At 37.5% G+C, this 20,896-nt stretch overlaps 2 protein-coding genes across 2 annotated transcripts; both read left to right on the forward strand.

The window, feature by feature from the left end:
- Positions 1-2,366: 2,366 nt before the first annotated feature.
- LOC119733326 lies at positions 2,367-4,657 on the forward strand. Its single transcript, XM_038206917.1, has 2 exons — positions 2,367-3,312; positions 4,035-4,657. Exons 1-2 carry the CDS (start codon positions 2,703-2,705, stop codon positions 4,655-4,657), a joined length of 1,233 nt encoding a protein of 410 aa, XP_038062845.1. The 5' UTR covers positions 2,367-2,702.
- Positions 4,658-11,730: 7,073 nt separating this feature from the next.
- Positions 11,731-15,041, forward strand: LOC119733441 (E3 ubiquitin-protein ligase TRIM71-like). Its single transcript, XM_038207007.1, has 2 exons — positions 11,731-12,452; positions 13,753-15,041. Exons 1-2 carry the CDS (start codon positions 11,843-11,845, stop codon positions 14,373-14,375), a joined length of 1,233 nt encoding a protein of 410 aa, XP_038062935.1. The 5' UTR covers positions 11,731-11,842; the 3' UTR covers positions 14,376-15,041.
- The last annotated feature ends 5,855 nt before the right edge of the window (positions 15,042-20,896 follow it).

The following is a 20,896-nucleotide window of genomic DNA, read 5'->3' on the forward strand; positions in this document are numbered from 1 at the left end:
AAATCTTCTGTCTAGTTTGTCTATTTTTCATGATAAATCACCTGGCTACAGTTCAATTTAATGCATTACTTAATTTTTGAGATGGTGTGTAGACAAGGACTATCCTTTCGGAGAAAAATGACATTAAATTGGTCTGTTTGGACTGGGACTGCATCTCATCGCCAAGTTTTCTCCGTATTGACACAATACACTGTTGAAGAAGAGAAAAACAATATTTTGTCTAAATCTTCTGTCTAATTTGTCTATTTTTCATGATAAATCACCTGTCTAAATCTTCTGTCTAGTTTGTCTATTTTTCATGATAAATCACCTGGCTACAGTTCAATTTAATGCATTACTTAATTTTTGAGATAGTTGGTAGACAACGACTATCGTTTCCGAGCAAAATCAGGGGGAAATGGTTTGTTTGGACTGGGACTGCCTCTTATCGCGTAGTTTTCTCCGTGTTGACACAAGACACTGTTGAGGAAGAGCAAAATAATATTTTGTCTAAATCTTCTGTCTAGTTTGTCTATTTTTCATGATAGATCACCTGGCCACCGTTCAATTTAATGCATGACTTAATTTTTGAGATAGTTGGTAGACAAGGACTATATATCGTTTCCGAGCAAATACTGGGGAAAATGGTCTGTTTGGACTGGGACTGCATCCTATCGCCAAGTTTTCTCCGTGTTGACACAAGACACTATTGAGGAAGAGAAACATAATATTTTGTCTAAATCTTCTGTCTAGTTTGTCTATTATTCATGATAAATCACCTGGCCACTGTTCATGATCAATTTAATGCATTACATAATTTTTTAGATAGTTTGTCCACCAGGACTATCGTTTCCGAGCAAAATAAGGGGGAAATGGTCTGTTTGGACTTTGACTGCATCTTATCACCAAGTTTACTCCGTGTTGACACAGGACACTGTTGAGGAAGAGAAAAACTGAATTTTGTCCGAATCATCTGTCTAGTTTGTCTATTATTCATGATAAATCACCTGGCCACCGTTCAGTTTAATGCATTACTTAATTTTCGAGATAGTTTGTCGACAAGGACTATCGTTTCCGAGCACAATCTGGGGGGTATGGGGCTCTTTGGACTGAAACTGCATCCTATCGCCAAGATTTCTCCGTGTTGACACAAGATCCTATTTAGGAAGAGAAAAAGAATATTTTGTCTAAACCTTCTGTCTAGTTCGTCTTTTTTCATGATCGGTTCTTGGCCAATAGGAATGTTTTAACCGTCCTAAATATTTTATGACATGGTTGACTCCCAACCGGAACAAAATATAGTGTTGTTAAATTTAAACAAAATTAGCATGATATTAAATTATTTTAATTGTCAAAGCGAATTTGACACAATGTCCTGGTGCATCATTTATACGCAGGCTTGTACTTTGGAGTCGTGCGTTTAACCACTGCATGTGTACAACCGATACATGCACTAGGCATTACGATACCATTATGCGATTGTATAGCTGACTTTAGGTTGCGCAAACAGAATGGGTTAAATAAGCCTGACACGGGATACTTAAGATACTTGAATGCAAACTGAACAAAGTCAAGATATCAACTGCGTAGGTCTACTCAGTGCCGTACACATAGACTCGTTTATAGTGCACTACACTATACTGTTGTCCGCCAATTTATCCTTGGATCATCCCAGTAGTGCAGTATTACAAGCCTGGAAGACAGTTGTTCAATTAAGAGCAGTACGTACGACCAAAAAACTCTATTGACGCCACAAGACGACCAGGTAACACACAGCGGATGCAAGATACAGGTGAAGCTTGAAATTAGGGTGAGTGATGCACCATGCTGGCAAATCTGAACTAATTGAAAAACTGCTCTGGTTATAGTACACTAAACTCAGGCAAGAGCCGGTGCATTGCTTCAATTATTAAAGAAGTTGGAGATTAATAATAATGACGGCACGGATCAACAATTCAAAAATAAAATAAAAACTGAAGTGATCCGCTTCTTTATTATGTTTACTAGCGGCTGCTATATTTTTGTTCCTCGCAGAAATGGCGACTGGACCTGCGGTAAGTTCAGCTCTGGAGACGATCAGCAGACATCATCTTGAGTGCTCCATCTGCCAAGAGAGGTACCAAAAGCCCAAGATACTGGAATGCCTACATAGCTTTTGTGAGCAATGTCTGCTGAAATACTGCAGCACGAAGCATGAGGGCTCTACAGCTATTCCTTGCCCCGTGTGTCGACAAGAGACGAAACTTCCAGAGTCTGGGGTAAAGGGTCTGAAAACAAACTTTTATCTGATTGGTCTGGTTGAGGAGTTTGAACTGCAGGAAAAGTTCGTTTGTTCGGGTGACAAAAAGCTGCTCTGTGAGACATGTGATGATGGAAATGAGGCAATACATCGGTGTCTGGATTGTTCACTTAATATCTGCTCACGATGTCATAGTTCCCACAAACGAGTTCCTGTAACATCAAGCCACGTAATAGCTACTCTGGACGACGTTCGTGAGGGAAAGGTGAAACTGACGAAGGAAAACCCAAGACAACATCCAAAATGTCCGAAACATAAAGGCGAAGTGACACGATTCTTTTGCACAACGTGTCAAGTGTTGATCTGCCGGGATTGCACGGTTATTAACCACTGCAAACCAGAACATTCGTACGTTGAGAGTGATGAGGTCACATCGAAGTACAAGCAGTCATTGGCTGAACTGTTTCCTCCACTTGGAAAATCAATGACAAAACTCCAGGAGTCACGAGAGAAAGTCTCAAGAATGAAAGAAGATTTGGGTGTCACAGTTAAGAGGGTCATGACAGAAGTGCAAGACAGAGCAGCTGAGATACGAGCACAGGTGACGGCTCAAGAAAATCGCATCCTTGACGACATTAAAAACATCCAAACAGATCGTGAGCAAAAACTGAACAAATATGAGAAAACTATGGGCTTAGCAGCGGAGAGATTTCAGTTTTCACTAGACACAGCTAGAGAGGTGACAAGGACTGCATCAGATAGTGACTTTCTCTCACTCTATGCCACAGTCAGCAAAGACTTGAAATTGTTGGCAGGTCAGAGTATGCCTGGAGTTGACAACAGGCTCGCATTTCTGAAGTTCAAGCAGAGTGAGGGTGTTGGTGGCATCAGTCTGGGTGTGGTGGTGACGGAAGGCAAATGGGAGCTGTGTCGGGCGATTGGTAGAGAGGGAAGTGGTCCAGGAAAGTTCAATGGGGCTTGGGGCATTGCTGCTCGTCAACCTGATGAGATTGCAGTGACTGACATCAACGACAGACGAGTTGTGATCTGCGGCATCGATGGTAACCAGAAAAGCATGATCCCGATGCAAGGACGTAAGTTTTAATTACCGTGCATTGCAATCTCTCAAAGTATGTACATGTACATTCATTATCTGCTTTTAATTTTCCTCACGAGATCTAATGAAACGGAATCACAGTTACTTTGATGCGAAACATATTTTAGTGAATACCTTGATTTTTATGACATAGAGATGTTTAAATATAAAAGCATCGTCCATGTCAAAAATCAAGTTCCCTTGCTATTTTTGTCATAAATTGAACAAACTCTACTGTGAATTGAACCTCGTGTTTGATATTGGGTTTTTGCCCTGTCCCCACGCATTTTTAATTAGTTTTTTCTTGTTTTTTTTTTTCATGAAATTTGTTTGCTCGTTTCATGACATTTTTTCAAAGGATGAAAGTTCAAGAAAAATCCATTTAAAATGAAAGAAATATAAGTTTTCCTGATACACTGGTTCACTGGTTAATTTCTCAACTGTTGTCAGGAGTCTTTTAGTTTTTTTCCTATTATCCCACTGAAAGATACAACAGGCAATTATCGAAAGGCTTAAACATCAATATGTACAGGATACCTTAAGACACAGTGATATCCCTAACATGTACACGTACAAATGTACATGTATATTTGACAATGTTTTTTTTTTTGGCCAGGGACACATTAATCATCACTCCAATTCATTTGTCATTTTTTTATAAATTGCAATTCAGATTGAAATTGACCACTATTGTTTGTTTTTACATCTCGCCCCCTACAGGTCCCCTCGGCATCGCAGCTACACGCGTTGACAATCGCTTGGTGGTTGTTGAGCAAAGCGCACCCCATGTGAAGGTGTTCAACAGCGACAACACGCTGGCAGACAAGTTCCCAACCGTTCCACCGAGTGAGGTCGGTAAGACCACGGTTAACCTCCAGAGCGTAGCTGTCAAGAATGATGGTACCATTGCAGTGGGAGATGTGGCGAGGATGGTATTGACAGTGCACAGCCCCACTGATGGTGAGCTCCTTCATACCATACCAGTCAAGATTAAACCTTATTTTCTGGCTTTTGACAGCAATGATCGAGCGATAATAAGTGACTATAAATCACAGACAGTGGATATTGCCGGTGGCAATTGTACTACAAAACGTACCATCAAACCCACCATCAATGGTCAACCAGTGAAATACTGCAACGGTGTATGCACTGATGGCTCAGGTATCTATGTTGCAATGTCTAATGGTGATAACACGGGTCATATCCACCACTATGACCCTCAAGGTGGCTTTCTCAAGTGCATCGCACAGAGTCTGCACTGGCCCTTGGGAATCACATTCTCATCTGATGGGCAGCTGGCAGTGGCTGACCGCAACTCAGTCAAGATGTATCACCAGGTGTGATATTTGGAGCTGCAAACTGTGGGTCTTTGAATTAAACCTCTTTTTAACAATATGATTAGTTAACGAAAGATTTTTTGTTATAAAATAGCCATTTCTAATTATAACGAGTAATCTTTTCAGTTCATTCAAAAGAAAAAAAGATACGATAAAAAAGTTTACATTGAATCAAATCCGGAGATAATGGCAAAATTATGTGTGTGCACAATAGACGCTCATTGACAAACTGTGAGAGACTAAATAAACAATGAAACTCCGGAAAGACAACAACAAAAATGAATTCGGCCCGAAAGCCTAGCAAGCCTACATCACAATAGTTCTGGAAAACTTTCATCTAACAACAGCAGAAAGAAGCCTTTGCCAAGAAATTGGGACACTTGTAGAGTTATGGTTGATCGTACTGTTCAAAACATTTTGTAATTTATATTCAACCTGCCTGTAAATACGCAGTTAGGAAACTGGTCATTCTATGCTGATTTTTACTTTGCTTATTTTAAAACTGAGTTTTTTTTGTTGGTATTAGTTGCCTCATGGGTTGAATTATGTAGGGCTTAGAGAAATTTAAATTCGAGAAGGAAGTGGGATGAAAACATTCTATTGAAACTAATGCAGTGATTATTACAACTCATGATGTTAATCATGTGAGCTAGCTCCTATGAAACAAAACATTGTTTTGTTACTTTAATTAAAACCAGCATAACTTTCAGGTTATTATGTACTGTAGAGAAGTCACGAGAAATGTTTGATGTAATAACTGACAGTTCAATTATATATTTACGTATTTTCTCGACATCTACAATAATATGTTGCGAGAACATTTTAGGTTACATGAGACTCAGTTTGTAAATATTGAATACAGTGAGATGGCCCGATTTGTTACAGGGTTTCATATAAAACCCACGTGATGGGTTATTGACCAAAAGGAATGTATAAGCTTTCCTAAGGACTTTATGACAAGGATTAGCTTTCAATTTAAAAAAAAAAAAATTAACTCAATAATCAACTACATTTCCAATTGTCCAAGAAAATTTGACACATTTCCCCCCCCAAAAAAAAATTTAACTCAATAATCAACTACATTTCTAATTGTCCAAGAAAATTTGACACATTTTCCCAAAAAAATCTCGAGAAAATATAAACAAAAAATGTTCAAATATGTCAAGTAGAGTCAAATTCAAAATTAGAGTTGATTGTTGATTGTTGATTGTTAACCTGCCTGTAAAAACTCAATTTCTCGAAATGTGATTATTCTCTGTTGATTTGACTTTGCTCATTTCAAATCTTACATTTTTTTAGTTTATTTCAGCTGCTTCAGTGCATGGGTTGATATATTTTAAGAAGCTTAAATTCAGGAAGAAACTTGATCAAAAACGTTGCATGAAAACAAATCTTGTGATGTTGTGAGTACATTTTAGTTACGTGCGACTCAGTGTGTAAATATTGAATACCGAAAGTGAGATGGCCCGATTTGTTACAGGGTTTCATTTAAACCCACGTGATGGGTTATTGACCAATAGGAATGTATAAGCTTTCCTAAGGACTTTATGACAAGGATTAGCTTTCAATTGAAAAGAAAAAAAAAACAGTGTTGGTAAATTTTTAACTCAATGATCAAGATACATGCATACATTTCTTTCAACTGTCCCAAAAAAAATTGACACAGTTTCCTAAAAAATCTCGAGATAATTTATAAACTGTTAAAATATGTAAAGTAGAGTCAAATTCAAAATTAAGTTTGATTGTTCTGTCAAAGACATTTTGTTTAATTGCTGTTAACCTGCCTGTAAATACACAATTTTACGACATAAGATCATTTTCTGTTGATTTGACTTAGCTCATTTCAAAACTTAGTTTTATTTGTTGCTTTCAGCTGCTTCAATGAATGGGTTGGTTTATTTTAAGAAACTTGATCAAAAACATTACATGAAAACAAATCATGTGATAATTACGACTCATGATAGTCATATAGACGAAATCCTACAGTGACAAAAAAACGGCTTAGGGAAGTTTTAGCTCTTGTTTTCATATTTGCATTGTCGCCAACATACATGTAACACTCGAGTTATCATGAACAGAAGTTACGAGAATTGTATCTTTTACCAAAAGTCCAATACATTAATGTATATTCTCGACATCAACGATAGGTTTTGACAAGATTTTATTAGTTCATGTAGATTTCATGAGCTAAAGTTTGTAAATAGTGAATACTGAAATATACGTAAGATATCGTTTCGGTTTGCGGTAACACCATGTGGTAATAACTACGTACTGCTTAGAAGATATTAGTTCTGAGAAGAACTTGTCCTGCTTATTATCAACTTTGCTAAGTAGTTCTGTTCTTAACAGAACAAAAACTACTTAGCAAAGTTGATAATAAGCAGGACAAGTTCTTCTCAGAACTAATATCTTCTAAGCAGTAGTTATTACCACATGGTGTTACCGCAAACCGAAACGATACCGATACCCCACCATGCAAAGCCTCAAATCTTATATACGTAAGATGCTAACCTGATTTTTATCAAAGGGTTAAATTCAAACAACGTGATCGGTTCTTGGCCAATAGGAATGTTTTCACTATCCTAGCTAGGTATCATGATTTCATGACAAAGTTCCCAATTGGAAAGAAAAACAGTGTTGTTAAAACAATTAAATGCTACAGCTATAGCTTATTAAACTGTGGTGCATGTTTTGTATGCAGGCTTGTACTTTGCATTTGTGCATGTGTAAGGGTGATGCGCAGGGCTTCACGATACCAGTACGCGAATGCAATTGACTTTAATTTGTGCAAACAGAAGGAGTCACACAAGCCTGACACGGGACGATACTAATAATAAATACCCTTGAGTGCCAATTGAACGAGGTCCAAAAGATCGACCGCGCACTAGAGTACCGTACGCTCGTCTACAATGCACTACATGTACACTATACTTGTTTGTCTGTATATTTTGGCTAAAAAAACTTGTTTATTTTCAATAAAGCGGGGATTTCTTCAAAGTAATCAATGATGTGCTAACTGTATGTTTTGTTCAACTTTTTAAATGACTTACAGGAGGTAGGCGTTACTCATTTAGCAGACAACACTCTAATTGTTTGGACATTTTGTAATGACACTGAACATTTCGATTCCTAATTAAATAGTCCTGTTATTGAGACTGTATTTGAATTTGATGGGGGAGTTTTTAAATGGCAAAAAAGCGTTTTTTTATCTAATTGAATACAAATTTATTCAATTTGAAATGGGGAATGGGAGGAAAAGTTGCCCAATAATAGGTTTAGGAGTAATTATTCTGCAGTCGTAATTATCACCCCCCAGGTGATTCAGGCGGGTATATTTTGGAGGACTCGAGTCAGTTTGTTTGTTTATTTTTTGTTTGACTCGTGAGTGGCATCAGACTCATACCTTTTGGACTCGGTTTGAGTCAGACTCGGCTAGTGACTGATTCGGACTATGTTCAACTCCAATCGAGTCCATTTCGAGCAACAAAAACGTGTTGAAACGTGAGGGGAAAGTGAAATGAATTTGTTAATGTACTTGTTTACATTTTTTTTATCATATTCTAATGAAAACGGTCCCTTTGAATGGTGTGGAATAATGCTGTGTGTCTCTGAGCGATCACCTCGTTTGAATTTTGACAGGTCATTTTTGAATTTCTGCATTCCCTGTGTTTAACTAATTAGCAGGAAATGCACTCTTTGGGAACACAGTTTGGAATTACAAAGAATTCAGGTAATTGCAGATGAAACAATACCAAACAGTTGTGACAGCACCGCGCCCTAATTGTATTTGCTGTAGAAGGAGGAGTCATAGACTGCGTGGAGAGTAAAAACACTAGATGGGCGGTCAAAAATGATAAAAGATACATTAAAATGTCTGGAATCAGGTTGAAAGTTTGATTTTACATTTTAATTCTGTTTCGATGTCATGTCGATCCCTGAACAATACATGTAGTGTTATATTAATTATGAGCCTGATATAGTACATGAAAAACATGAGTCAAGAAGTTGCTTCTGGCAAAACCAAAACAAAACAAAAGCAATATGCAACGGCAAAATCTCAAACTTGCCAAACAGTCTTTCAGTTTTGAATAAATGAAGCAATTTGGACGTCGTACAAAATTGGTGTGATACGAAACGAGTGAACATAGGTTTCTCCTCGAAAGCAGCAAATGTGGAGGCTCTTCTTTCAATTTCGAAAAGAAGGTTATTAAAAGCACTGGCCGGGTTTCAATTGTACATTTGCAATTGTGAGTGTGAATCACCTCCGAATCTCTGCCCACGTTCTGCCCTATAGATGTGGCAACATAAAACAAACAAGTTGCAAACAAATGGAATCGGAATAATGATGAGATATCCAAATTCTGCACAATAATGATAAGAACTGACAAGTCAATTTTCTATAAGTTTAATCCAAGAGAGGTCATCATACAGCCACTAGCTTGCCAGATGGTTCATCAGAGCTCTGCAAAAATTAAATTGAATAAAAGTCAAAGGCTCCATAATAACACCAACTGGTTTCAAAGGATATCACTTTTCCCATTTTTGTGTGATTCATCGCTAATAGACTTTTCATAGAGAATGACTCGGAGAATAAATCTTTAAAACATCCGTGATTCATATGAGATTTGCATGTTTTCCGACACAATTATATTGGGAAGATGCGGCAATTAATGCAGTTTAGAAGTTATAAAAAATGAAAAAAGAAGAAGGGGTTCAGATATCCCATTTCCGGCAATGAGCGGCGGTAACTTTTAAGAAAAATGAAAAAGAAAATGGAAGCTTCTCCGGATCCTATACCGCCCTCACATCAGGAATCAGGCTCATTTAGACATCCTCAATAGGAAGTGTTTGTTTTTTAATGGCCGTAGGTACTTTCAAAACCTCCCCAACCCATCCATCCCCACGCCCGCCCCTTCAAAAAACAATGAATGAATTTTAAAAATTCAAAAAATGTAAAATGGAAATTAAAAGTATGTATACATTATATCTAATGCATTATATCTAATACATTATATCTAATTTCGAAACCTCCCCAGCACATCCATGCATCCCCACGCCCCCCGCCTCCCCCCCCCTTCAAAAACAATGAATGCATGGAGAATTTATTTTTTTTTAATACAAAAAAAAATGTAAAATGAAAATTACAAATATATGTACCTATCTAAATGCAGCTTCTTTTTTTAAAAGAGATGGGAAAATAGGAGTGCACTGCCAAACAAAAAAGGCCATCCCTGTAGATAGTCCAGCAGTCGAGAATCAAACAATTACCCCCTCAACGGTTACAAAGAGAGAGTTGGGCAGACAACTTGAAAATACATTCGATGCACTGGCGATGACGCTTGATAAAAGCCCTCGGTATTGGTTTATTTTGTTATTTATTAATTTTAGATGCAATTTTTTTGGTCCAGATTCAGAGTAAGTCAAAGTTTCGAACAGATGGTCACGTGTTTCCTACCTCCATGGTCACGAACACAATCTATCTACTGTAGGCTACTCTTGGAGGCGCTCTTCATATTACATTTCACTTCGACTTCTACTTCCGCGTTGAGTGCTTGGAGCCTGAAAATTAACCAACCTAAAGATTCGCTCCTTTCGACTCAACAGAAATATCATTTTACCATCCAAACCGGGAACGTCGGATAAATGTGAGCACAACATTCTTTGTTTTCCTTAAATCCTGGAGAAGCATTTTGTTGTGAAATTCTGATGAGGCATTTTTTACGTTGTAATACCACGCTCATTATGTACATGTACTCCATGTACTTGTTAGTACATATACATGTATGGCTGTTAATATATCGAGTAATGCTAATGGCATTGCTCGATGCAGAGGACTATAGATTTAACGTACAAGTACAGCACACTTTTTGTTATTATTTTTTTAACATGTTTTAAAAACGAATGATGGCTATCATGATAATGGAGATGATAATGGAGATGAAAATAAAACGATAAAGACGAAACCATGTCATGTTATGATGTTATCTCAAAAAATACAATGCGAAAGATTGGAGTATCCATATCTGTCCATGATAATTACTATATTTGCATTGCTGTGTGGCTCTAAATACGAAGGATGTCCAGGAAAAAATATTCATGGGCCACAATGGAGCATCTTACAACTTTAACTTTGTACATGTATATTGATGTTTTGCATTCAGAAATTTGACATGATAAAGTGCAACATTAGATGATAGAGTCACTTTCAGATTTCTGCCTTCCCAGATTAACGAACAATATCACTAATCCAAGGAAGGATCATAGATAAAATGAAATATGTGATAGATTGAAGAGGTGCAGTTTATGGATAAGGGTGTGATTTTGCACGTGTTTCTTTTTAGTTCACATCTTGAGAGCCCTGCACACGTCAATTCTATTGAATACAAAAAGACATCTTGTCAATTACTATTGGGCCCTCCCCATATAAGGAAACGTGCGAATGATGCATTTGTATCACTCTTATGTTTTAAATAAAATATTTTTCTTCACATTTATTAGACAGAAATGGCGACTGGGCGTGCAGTAAGTTCAGCACTAGAGAAGATCAGCAGACATCATCTTGAGTGCAGCATCTGTCAAGGGAGATATCAACAGCCCAAGATACTGGAATGCCTGCATAGCTTTTGTGAGCAATGTCTGCTGAAATACTGCAGCACGAAGCACCAGGGTGCTACAGCGATTCCTTGCCCTGTGTGTCGACAGGAGACGGAACTTCCTGAGGTTGGGGTGCAGGGTCTTAAAACAAACTTTCATCTGATTGGTCTGGTAGAGGAATTGGAACTGCAGGAAAAGTTGGTGTGTTCGGGTGGCACAAAGCTGCTCTGCGAGACGTGTGATGATGACAATGAGGCAACACATCGATGTTTGGACTGTGCACAGAATATCTGCTCACGTTGTCAAAGTTCACACAAAAGATTTGCAACTACATCAAGCCACATAATCCCTACTTTGGAGGACATTCGTCAAGGAACGATAAAAGTAATGAAAGAAAACCAAAAGCAATATTCAAAATGTCCGAAACATAAAGGCGAAGTGACACGATTCTTTTGCACAACGTGTCAAATGTTGATCTGCCGCGATTGTACGGTCATAAACCACTGCAAACCAGAACATTCGTACGTTGAGAGTGATGAGGCCACATCGAAGTACAAGCAATCATTGGCTGAACTGTTTTCTCCACTTGAAAACACCATGATGGATCTCCAGAAATCACGAGAGATAGTTTCAAGAATAAAAGAAGATTTGGGTGTCACAGTTAGGAGGGCCATGACAGAAGTGCAGGACAGAGCAGCTGAGATACGAGCAGAGGTAACGGTGCAAGAAAATCGCATCCTGGATGACATCAAAAACATCCAAACAGATCGTGAACAAAAACTGGACGAATGTGAGAAAACTATGGGCTTGGCAGCGGAGAGATTTCAGTATTCACTAGACACAGCTAGAGAGGTGACAAAGACTGCATCGGATAGTGACTTTCTCTCACTCTATCCAACAATCAGAAAAGACTTGAAATTGTTGGCAGATCAGAGTATGCCTAGAGTTGACGACAGGCTTGCATTTCTGAAGTTCAAGCAGAGTGAGGGTGTTGGTGGCATCAGTCTGGGTGAGGTGGTGGCGGAAGGCAAATGGGAGCTGTGTCGGGAGTTTGGTAAAATGGGAAGCGGTCCAGGAGAGTTCAGCGGGGCTTGGGGCATAGCTGCTCGTCAACCTGATGAGATTGCAGTGACTAACTACAATGACAGACGAGTTGTTATCTGCAGCATCGATGGCAACCAGAAAAGCACGATACCGATGCAAGGATGTAAGTTTTAATTACTGTGCATTGCAATCTCTCAAATTATGCACACGTACATGTATTTCTTTCCCTGTCATTATCTGTTTTTAATTTACCTCAAGAGATCTGATGAAACGGAAGCACAGTTACTTTGATGCGAAACATGTTTTGTGATTACCTTGGTTTTCATGACATAGAGATTTTTAAATATAAATGCATCGTCCATGTCAAAAATCAAATTTCCTTGCTATTTTGTTAATAAATTGAACAAAATCTACTGTAAATTTAACCTCATGTTTGATATTGGGTTTTTGCCCCGTCCTCACGCATTTTTAATAAGTTTGCTCTTGTTTTTTTTCGTGAAATTTGTTTTCTCGTTTCATGACATTTTTTCAAAGGATGAAAGTTCAAGGAAAATCTATTTAAAATTAAAGAAATATAGGTTTTCCTGATTCACTGGTTCACCAGTAAGTTCTCAATTGTTATCAGAAGTCTTTTCGGTTTTTTTTCCTATTATCCCACTGAAAGATACAAAAACCAATTCGTCCTTCATTATCGGTGGTGTAGATATAAAGACAAGCTTAAAGATATAGTCCATCATTTGTAAAGTGTGCATTTTGTTCGTTTGAAGCAACAAAAGTGCTCAAAATCTAAAGAAGGGTACTGAACAACTATTAAACCTGATGAAGTTTCAGCTCAGCTTCAGCTGTATATTCCGAGAAAAACAGCATTCTATGGTCTCAATTTCAAATCAAACGTTGCTGAATCATGTTTTGGATTGGGCCTGATGAATTCAGCGTCTGAGACACGTTCTCACTGAGCCGATTGCAGCTACGCGATGTCGCGCACTGATCCGACGAATTATAGCAACCGTGCGCGCCTGTGCGTCGTGCTAATGCTTGCGCTCGCTGCGCCGAATAACAAAACGAACTACTAATTTAAATTTTCCTACGGTGCGTCTTAAGACGCACAGTTGGAAAGGCCTTCTTTCGTTGATTACTTCAAAATGACAGCTTGTCAGAAAGATTAATTTCACAGGGAGTTTAGTCCACCTACATGTACCATCTTTCAACCAAGTATGTTTTTCAACAATAATACGCCAGTTACTTTTTCGGATGGCTTCAAATGATGAACTATAGCTTTAAACATCCCAACTTACAGACGAAGTGATTTCTGAAACATTTTTATCGAATCTTGACAATGTCTAGTCTTTGCCTGGGACACAACTAATTATCACTCTTAAGGTTTCATGTTGATTATTTTTATAAATTGCGATTCAGATTGGCATCGACAACTATTGTTTGTTTTTACATCGTGATTCTTACAGATCCACGCGGCATCGCAGCTACACGCAGCGACAATCGCTTGGTGGTTGTTGAGCAAAGCGCACCCCATGTGAAGGTGTTCAACAGCGACAACACGCTGGCATACAAGTTCCCAACGGTGCCACCGAGTGAGGTTGGTAAGACCACGGTTAACCTCCAGAGCGTAGCTGTCAAGAATGATGGTACCATTGCAGTGGGAGATGTGGCGAGGATGGTATTGACAGTGCACAGCCCCACTGATGGTGAGCTCCTTCATACCATACCAGTCAAGATTAAACCTTATTTTCTGGCTTTTGACAGCAATGATCGAGCGATAATAAGTAACTATGAATCACAGACAGTGGATATTGCCGATGGCAATGGTACTACAAAACGTACCATTAAACCCACCATCAATGGTCAACCAGTGAAATACTGCTTCGGTGTATGCACTGATGGCTCAGGTATCTATGTTGCAATGGATAATGGTGGCAACACGGGTCATATCCACCACTATGACCCTCAAGGTGGCTTCCTCCAGTGCATCGCACAGGGTCTGTACAGCCCTCGGGGTATCACAATCCCATCTGATGGGCAGCTGGCAGTGGCTGACTTGTCCTCAGTCAAAATATATCACCAGGTGTGATACAACATTGTAATCAGTCATGTCAATTTTGCATCATTTGAGGAATATTGAAAAAGTAAAGAGCGGTCCTATCACAACAATGAATTAAAAGTTTTAGAATATTGATACATCACGTATTATACAAAAAAAACGTGTACGGTGTTGGACTGCATGTGTTACCTGTATCATTTTGACTTGCTGATCAATCGGTCAATTTTGTCCACAAAAGTGGGCGGTTGTCTTAACTTCATCAGGTATAATTATAATGAGTCACCTTTTCAGTTCAAAGAAAAAAAGATAAGATAAAAAATTTACATTGTATCAAATCCGGTGATGATTTTTAAAAGGCGTTTAAAAATAAAATTAGGAAAAACCTAAAGGCAAATAAACTTTTTAATTCATGTATATTAACATTCATCCTCAGTTCAAGTACTATTAGGATAAACAAATAAAACGCTATTCGAGAGAAAACTTGAAATACCACGATTACAGTTTTGTTTCAATATCAATTTTTCTGATACGTTAGATGTATTTCGTTTTTCAACAAACAACATACTGGTTCTGACAACTGAGGGTGTCAATGTGATATGAATACAAATTGTAGCCCATTGGCAAAATTATGTGCACAATATACGCTCATTGACCAACTGTGAGAGACTATTTAAACAATGAAACTCCAGAAAGACATCAACAAAAATGAATTCGGCCCGAAAGCCTAGCAGGCCTACATCACAATAGTTCTGGCAAACTTGCATCTTACAACAGCAGATAGAAGCCTTTGCCAAGAAATTGCGACACTTGTAGAGCTAAGCTTGATCGTTCTGTTAAAAACATATTGTAATTTATATTTAACCCGCCTGTAAATACGCAGTTTAAGAAATATAATCATCCTATTCTGATTTTGACTTCGCTTATTGCAAAACAAGGTTTTATTAGTTGGTTTCAGTTGCCTCAATGGGTTGAGTTATGTAGAGAAATTGAAATTCGAGAAGAAAAATGGAATAAAAAAATCATTCCATGGAAACAAATGCAGTGATTATTACAACTCATGATGTTAATCATGTGAGCTAGCTCCTATGAAACGAAACATTGTTTTGTTTCTTTAATTAAAACCAGCATAACCTTCAGGTTATTATGTACTGTAAAGAAGTCACGAGAAATGTTTGATGTAATAACTGACAGTTCCATTATATATTTAGAATTTTCTCGACATCTACGATTATATGTTGTGAGTACATTTTATATTACATGCTACTCAGTTTGTAAATATTGAATACTGAAATTGAGATGGCTGAATTTACTTCAAGGTTTCAATTCAACCCACGTGATTGGTGCTTGACCAATAGGAATGTGTAAGCTTTCCTAAGAATTTATCTTAGGATTAGCTTTCAATTGAAAAGAAAAAACAGTGTTGGTTCACTTTTAACTCAATGATCAAGATACATGTACATGTATACATTTCTTTTAACTGTTCAAGAAATTTGATACAATTTCCCAAATATCTGGAGATAATTTAAAAACTGTTTAAATATGTCAAGTAGAGTCAAATTCAAAATTAAGTTTGATTGTTCTGTCAAAGACATTTTGTTTAATTGCTGTTAACCTGCCTGTAAATACACAATTTCTCAAAATGGGATCAATCTCTGTTGATTTGACTTAGCTCATTTCAAAACTTAGTTTTATTAATTGAATTCAGCTGCTTTAATGAATGGGTTGGTAATTTGGTATATTTAAGAAGCTTAAATTCCAGAAGACACTTCATCAAAAACATTACATAGAAAACATCATGTGGTAATTACGACTCATGAGATTCATATAGACGAAATCTTGAAGTTAAAAAAACGGCTTAGGGAAGTTTTAGCTCTTTTCGTATTTGCATTGTCGCCAACATACATGTAACACTGGAGTTATCATGAACAGAAGTTATGATAATTGTTGTATATATATCTTTTAACCAAAAGTCCAATTATACACTAATGTTTTTTCTCGACATCAACGATATGTTTTCAGTAGAATTTGGTTCATATGGATTTCATGAGATAAAGCATGTAAATCGTAAATACTCAAATATACGTAAGATGCTAACCTGATTTTTATCAAAGGGTTAAATTCAAGCAACGTGATCGGTTCTTGGCCAATAGGAATGTTTTCACTGTACTAGCTGGGTATTTCATGACAAAGTTCCCAATTGGAAAGGAAAATAGTGTTTTTAGAACAATTAAATGCTACAGCTATAGCTTATTAAACTGTGGTGCATGTTTTGTATGCAGGCTTGTACTTTGCATTTGTGTATGTGTAAGGCCGATACACAGGACTTCACGATACCAGTACGTGAATGCAATTGACTTTGTGCAAACAAGGGGAGTCACACAAGCCTGACACGGGATGATACTAATAAATACCCTTGAGTGCCAATTGAACGAAGTCCAAAAGATCGACCGCGCACTCGAGTACCGTACACTCGTCTACAATGCACTACACTATACTTGTTTGTCTATATTTTGGCTAAAAAAAATTGTTTGTTTTCAATAAAGCGGGGATTTCTTCAAACTAATCAATGATATGCTAACTGTATGTTGTGTTCAACTTTTTAAATGACTTACAGGAGGTAGGCATTACTCATTTAGCAGACAACACTCTAATTGTTTGGACTTTTTTTAATGACACTTAACATTTCGATTCCTAATTAAATAGTCCTGTTATTGAGACTGTATTTTGAATTTGATGGGGGAGTTTTTAAATGGCAAAGAAGCGTTCTTTTACCTAATTGAATTTATTTTGTGTATTTTTGGCAATACAAATTTATTCAATTTTAAATGGGGAATGGGAGGAAAAGTTGTCCCATAATAGGTTTAGGAGTAATTATTCAGCAAACGTAATTTGAATTATCACCCCCCCCCCTCCCTCAGGTGATTCAGGCGGGTATATTTTGGAGGACTCGAGTCAGTTTATTTGTTTATTTTTTGTTTGACTCGTGACTGGCATCAGACTCGTTACCCTTTGGACTCGGTTTGAGTCAGACTCGGCTAGTGACTGATTCGGACTATGTTCAACTCCAATCGAGTCCATTTCGAGCAACAAAAACGTGTTGAAACGTGAGGGGAAAGTGAAATGAATTTGTTAATGTACTTGTTTACATTTTTTTATATTATTCTAATGAAAACGGTCCCTTTGAATGGTGTGGAATAATGCTGTGTGTCTCTGAGCGATCACCTCGTTTGAATTTTGACAGGTTATTTGTGTATTTCTGCATTTTCTGTGTTTAACTGATTAGCAGGAAATACACTCTTTGGGAACACAGTTTGAAATTACAAAGAATTCAGGTAATTGCAGATTAAACAATACGAAACAGTTATGACAGCACCGCGCCCTAATTGTATTTGTTGAAGAAGGAGGAGCCATGGACTGCGTGGAGAGTAAAAACAATAGATGAGCGTTCAAAAAATAATAAAAGATACATTAAAATGTCTGGAATCAGGTTAAAGGTTTGATTTTACATTTTGATTCTGTATTCGATGTCATGTCGATCCCTGAACAATACGTGTAGTGTTATATTAATTATGAGCCTGATATAGTACATGGAAAAACATGAGTCAAGAAGTTGCTTCTGGCAAGACCAAAACAAAACAAAAGCAATATGCAACGGCAAAATCTCAAACTTGCCAAACAGTCTTTCAGTTTTGAATAAATGAAGCAATTTGGACGTCAGACAGGATTGGTGAGATACGTACCTACGAAACAAGTGAACATAGATTTCTCCTCAAAAGCAGCAAATGTGGAGGGTCTTCTTGCAATTTCGAAAAGAAAGTTATTAAAAGCACTGGCCGGGTTTCAATTGTACATTTGCAATTGTGAGTGTGAATTACCTCCGAATCTCTGCCCACGTTCTGCCCTAGATGTGGCAACATAAAACAAACAAGTTGCAAACAAATGGAATCTGAATGATAATGAGATATCCAAATTCTGCACAATAACAAGAACTGACAAGTCCGATTTTCTATGAGCTTTAATCCAAGAGAGGTCATCATACAGCCACTTCCCAGATGGTTTATCAGAGCTCTGCAAAAATTAAATTGAACTAGAGTTTCGCGTTTGTTGAGTTACAAACGCAGAGTGGTCGGGCGGACAGCCTTTTCATTATACACTGCCCAGTTAAGTTAGGAATATATGTTTATGTAGAAAAAAGGATCACGAAATTAAATCCCTTCAAGTACAATCAATGTTTCAAAAAGGTATCTTTAACGGTGTGATCAATTTCAGTAAACATTCTATGTGCACAAAAAGTTATTTCTGGTTTGATGACGTCATCAGTCAAAAATAGTTAGTGAATACTGATAAAGTTCGGAGAGGATAATTTTTCATTGTAAAGTTAAAATAACGTATGAAAAAATGGGAAATATAATTGTGTTAATAACACCTAACTTCCGGTTTGATGACGTATTGATAACACCTAACTTCCGGTTTGATGACGTCCCAGCATATTAGAGATCCAAAGGTGAACATTGTAATGGAGATCATTATTTGGACTTCGAAGATATGACAGGGATCACATGATGATAGAATTAAATTAAAACTATGATCTTTTTCAAATTCTCATTAAAGTAACTTCCGGTCTGATGACGTCATGAATTTGAAACCTCGCCAAGTTATCTGTGGTTAATCAGAGAATGTCAAGGGGCGATTTGGTAAAATTTGGACGGATGGTTTTACAATTAAAGAAGGGAAACTCTATTTTATGTGCCGATAGGGGGCGCCCTTTCGGATGATGACGTCATCACACTGTTTTTTTTTGCGTCTTGCGTTCTCACTAAACACTTTCATAATATATATGTCTGTAGTAAAATGCTTCCGCTTTTGAGTTATATTCAGTTTGTATTGCACTTCCGGTAACACCGGAAGTAAAGGTCAAGCGGTTTTGCGTCCGGGAACACGAAATTTTCCTCACGGCATAGTCTACAACCTCACGAAAAAACGAACACGATACTCTATTTAGTTCAAAAGATATAACGCAAACTATTTTGTCAAAATTTGCCCTTAAATAGCTTGTAATTTGATACCTGATGACGTCATGATGACGTAACAAAATTTATAACATCTTTGTAACATGGTACAAGTTCACACAAGGTTTTGTGATCATACCGTGAACCGTTCGGAAGAAATGCTGCTTTGTTTTGATGTCAGGCTAACGTCTTCATTTTGAATTCACCTAACTTTGACCTTCCGGTAGACCCGGAAGTAAAGGTCAAGCGAGTTCACGTATGCGACAAAAACTGTTAAGCGATTAATGGTCTATCTGATTTACAGAATACAAACATCATTGATTGTTTAAGAGTTATAGGTGAAAGTAATTGGTCACTTTTTCAGATAAAATCACTTGTAATTTGACACCTGATGACGTAATCATGACGTCACAGTAATATGCACCACTTCGGATGAGGGTCGATATATATTGAAAGCTACAAGTTCATACCATATACCGTTTAAGAGAAAACCCGCGGAGAAGTATTGTCCGGAAAAAAAAAAGAAAGAAAGAAAGAAAGAAAGAAAGAAAGATTAATCGTAACAGATCCAAAGAGTGGTCGGGTTGTGCCCGACCACTCAATAAAAGTCAAAGGCTCCATAATAACACCAACTAGTTTCATAGGATATAACGTTTCCTTTTTTTGTGATTCATCGCTAATAGACTTTTCATAGAGAATGACTCGGAGAATAAATCTTTAAAACATCCGTGCTTTATATGAGATTTGCATGTTTTCCGACACAATTATATTGGGAAAGATGCGGCAATTAATGCAGTTTAGAAGTTATAAAAAATTAAGAAAAAAGAGTAGAAGGGGCTCAGATGTCCCATTTCCGGCAATGAGCGGCGGTAACTTTTAAGAAAAATGAAAAAGAAAATGGAAGCTTCTCCGGATCCTATACCGCCCTCACATCAGGAATCAGGCTCATTTAGACATCCAAAATAGGAAGTGTTTGTTTTTTAATGGCCGTAGGTACTTTCGAAACCTCCCCAACCCATCCATCCCAACGCCCCGCCCCCCCCTTCAAAAACAATGAATGCATCGGAGAATTTTTTTTTTAAATACAAAAAAAAAATGTACAATGGAAATTAAACATATATACCTATCTAATGCAGCTTTTTTTTTTAATGAGATGGGAAAACATGAGTGCACTGCCAAACAAAAAGGCCATCCCTTGTTTCATTGGAAAACAAGGAAACATGTGAACCCTTGCAAATTACCCCCTCAACGGTTACAAAGAGAGAGTTGGGCAGACAACTTGAAAATACATTCGAATGCACTGGCGATGACGCTTGATGAAGCCCTCGGTATTGGCTTATTTTGTTTTTTTATTAATTTTAGATGCATTTTTTGGGGGTCCAGATTTAGAGTAAGTCAGTAAAAGTTTCGAAGAGATGGTCACGAACACAATCTATAGTACTGTACCATGCATAGGAAAAATTGCCGTGCTGTCCCTTGGAGGCGCTCTTCGTATTACATTGCACTTCGATTTCTAGTTCTACTTCCGCGTTGATTGCTTCG

Source organism: Patiria miniata, unplaced genomic scaffold, assembly GCF_015706575.1.
Source record: "Patiria miniata isolate m_02_andy unplaced genomic scaffold, ASM1570657v1 HiC_scaffold_25, whole genome shotgun sequence".
NCBI lineage: Eukaryota > Metazoa > Echinodermata > Asteroidea > Valvatida > Asterinidae > Patiria > Patiria miniata.

Excerpts from the sequence above, each read along its gene's own strand:
- LOC119733326 (XM_038206917.1), top strand. The coding sequence starts at position 2,703 with ATGACAAAACTCCAGGAGTCACGAGAGAAAGTCTCAAGAATGAAAGAA. Across the intron at positions 3,313-4,034 it reads CATGATCCCGATGCAAGGAC|GTCCCCTCGGCATCGCAGCT; the intron begins GTAAGTTTTAAT and ends CGCCCCCTACAG.
- LOC119733441 (XM_038207007.1), top strand. The coding sequence starts at position 11,843 with ATGATGGATCTCCAGAAATCACGAGAGATAGTTTCAAGAATAAAAGAA. Across the intron at positions 12,453-13,752 it reads CACGATACCGATGCAAGGAT|ATCCACGCGGCATCGCAGCT; the intron begins GTAAGTTTTAAT and ends TGATTCTTACAG.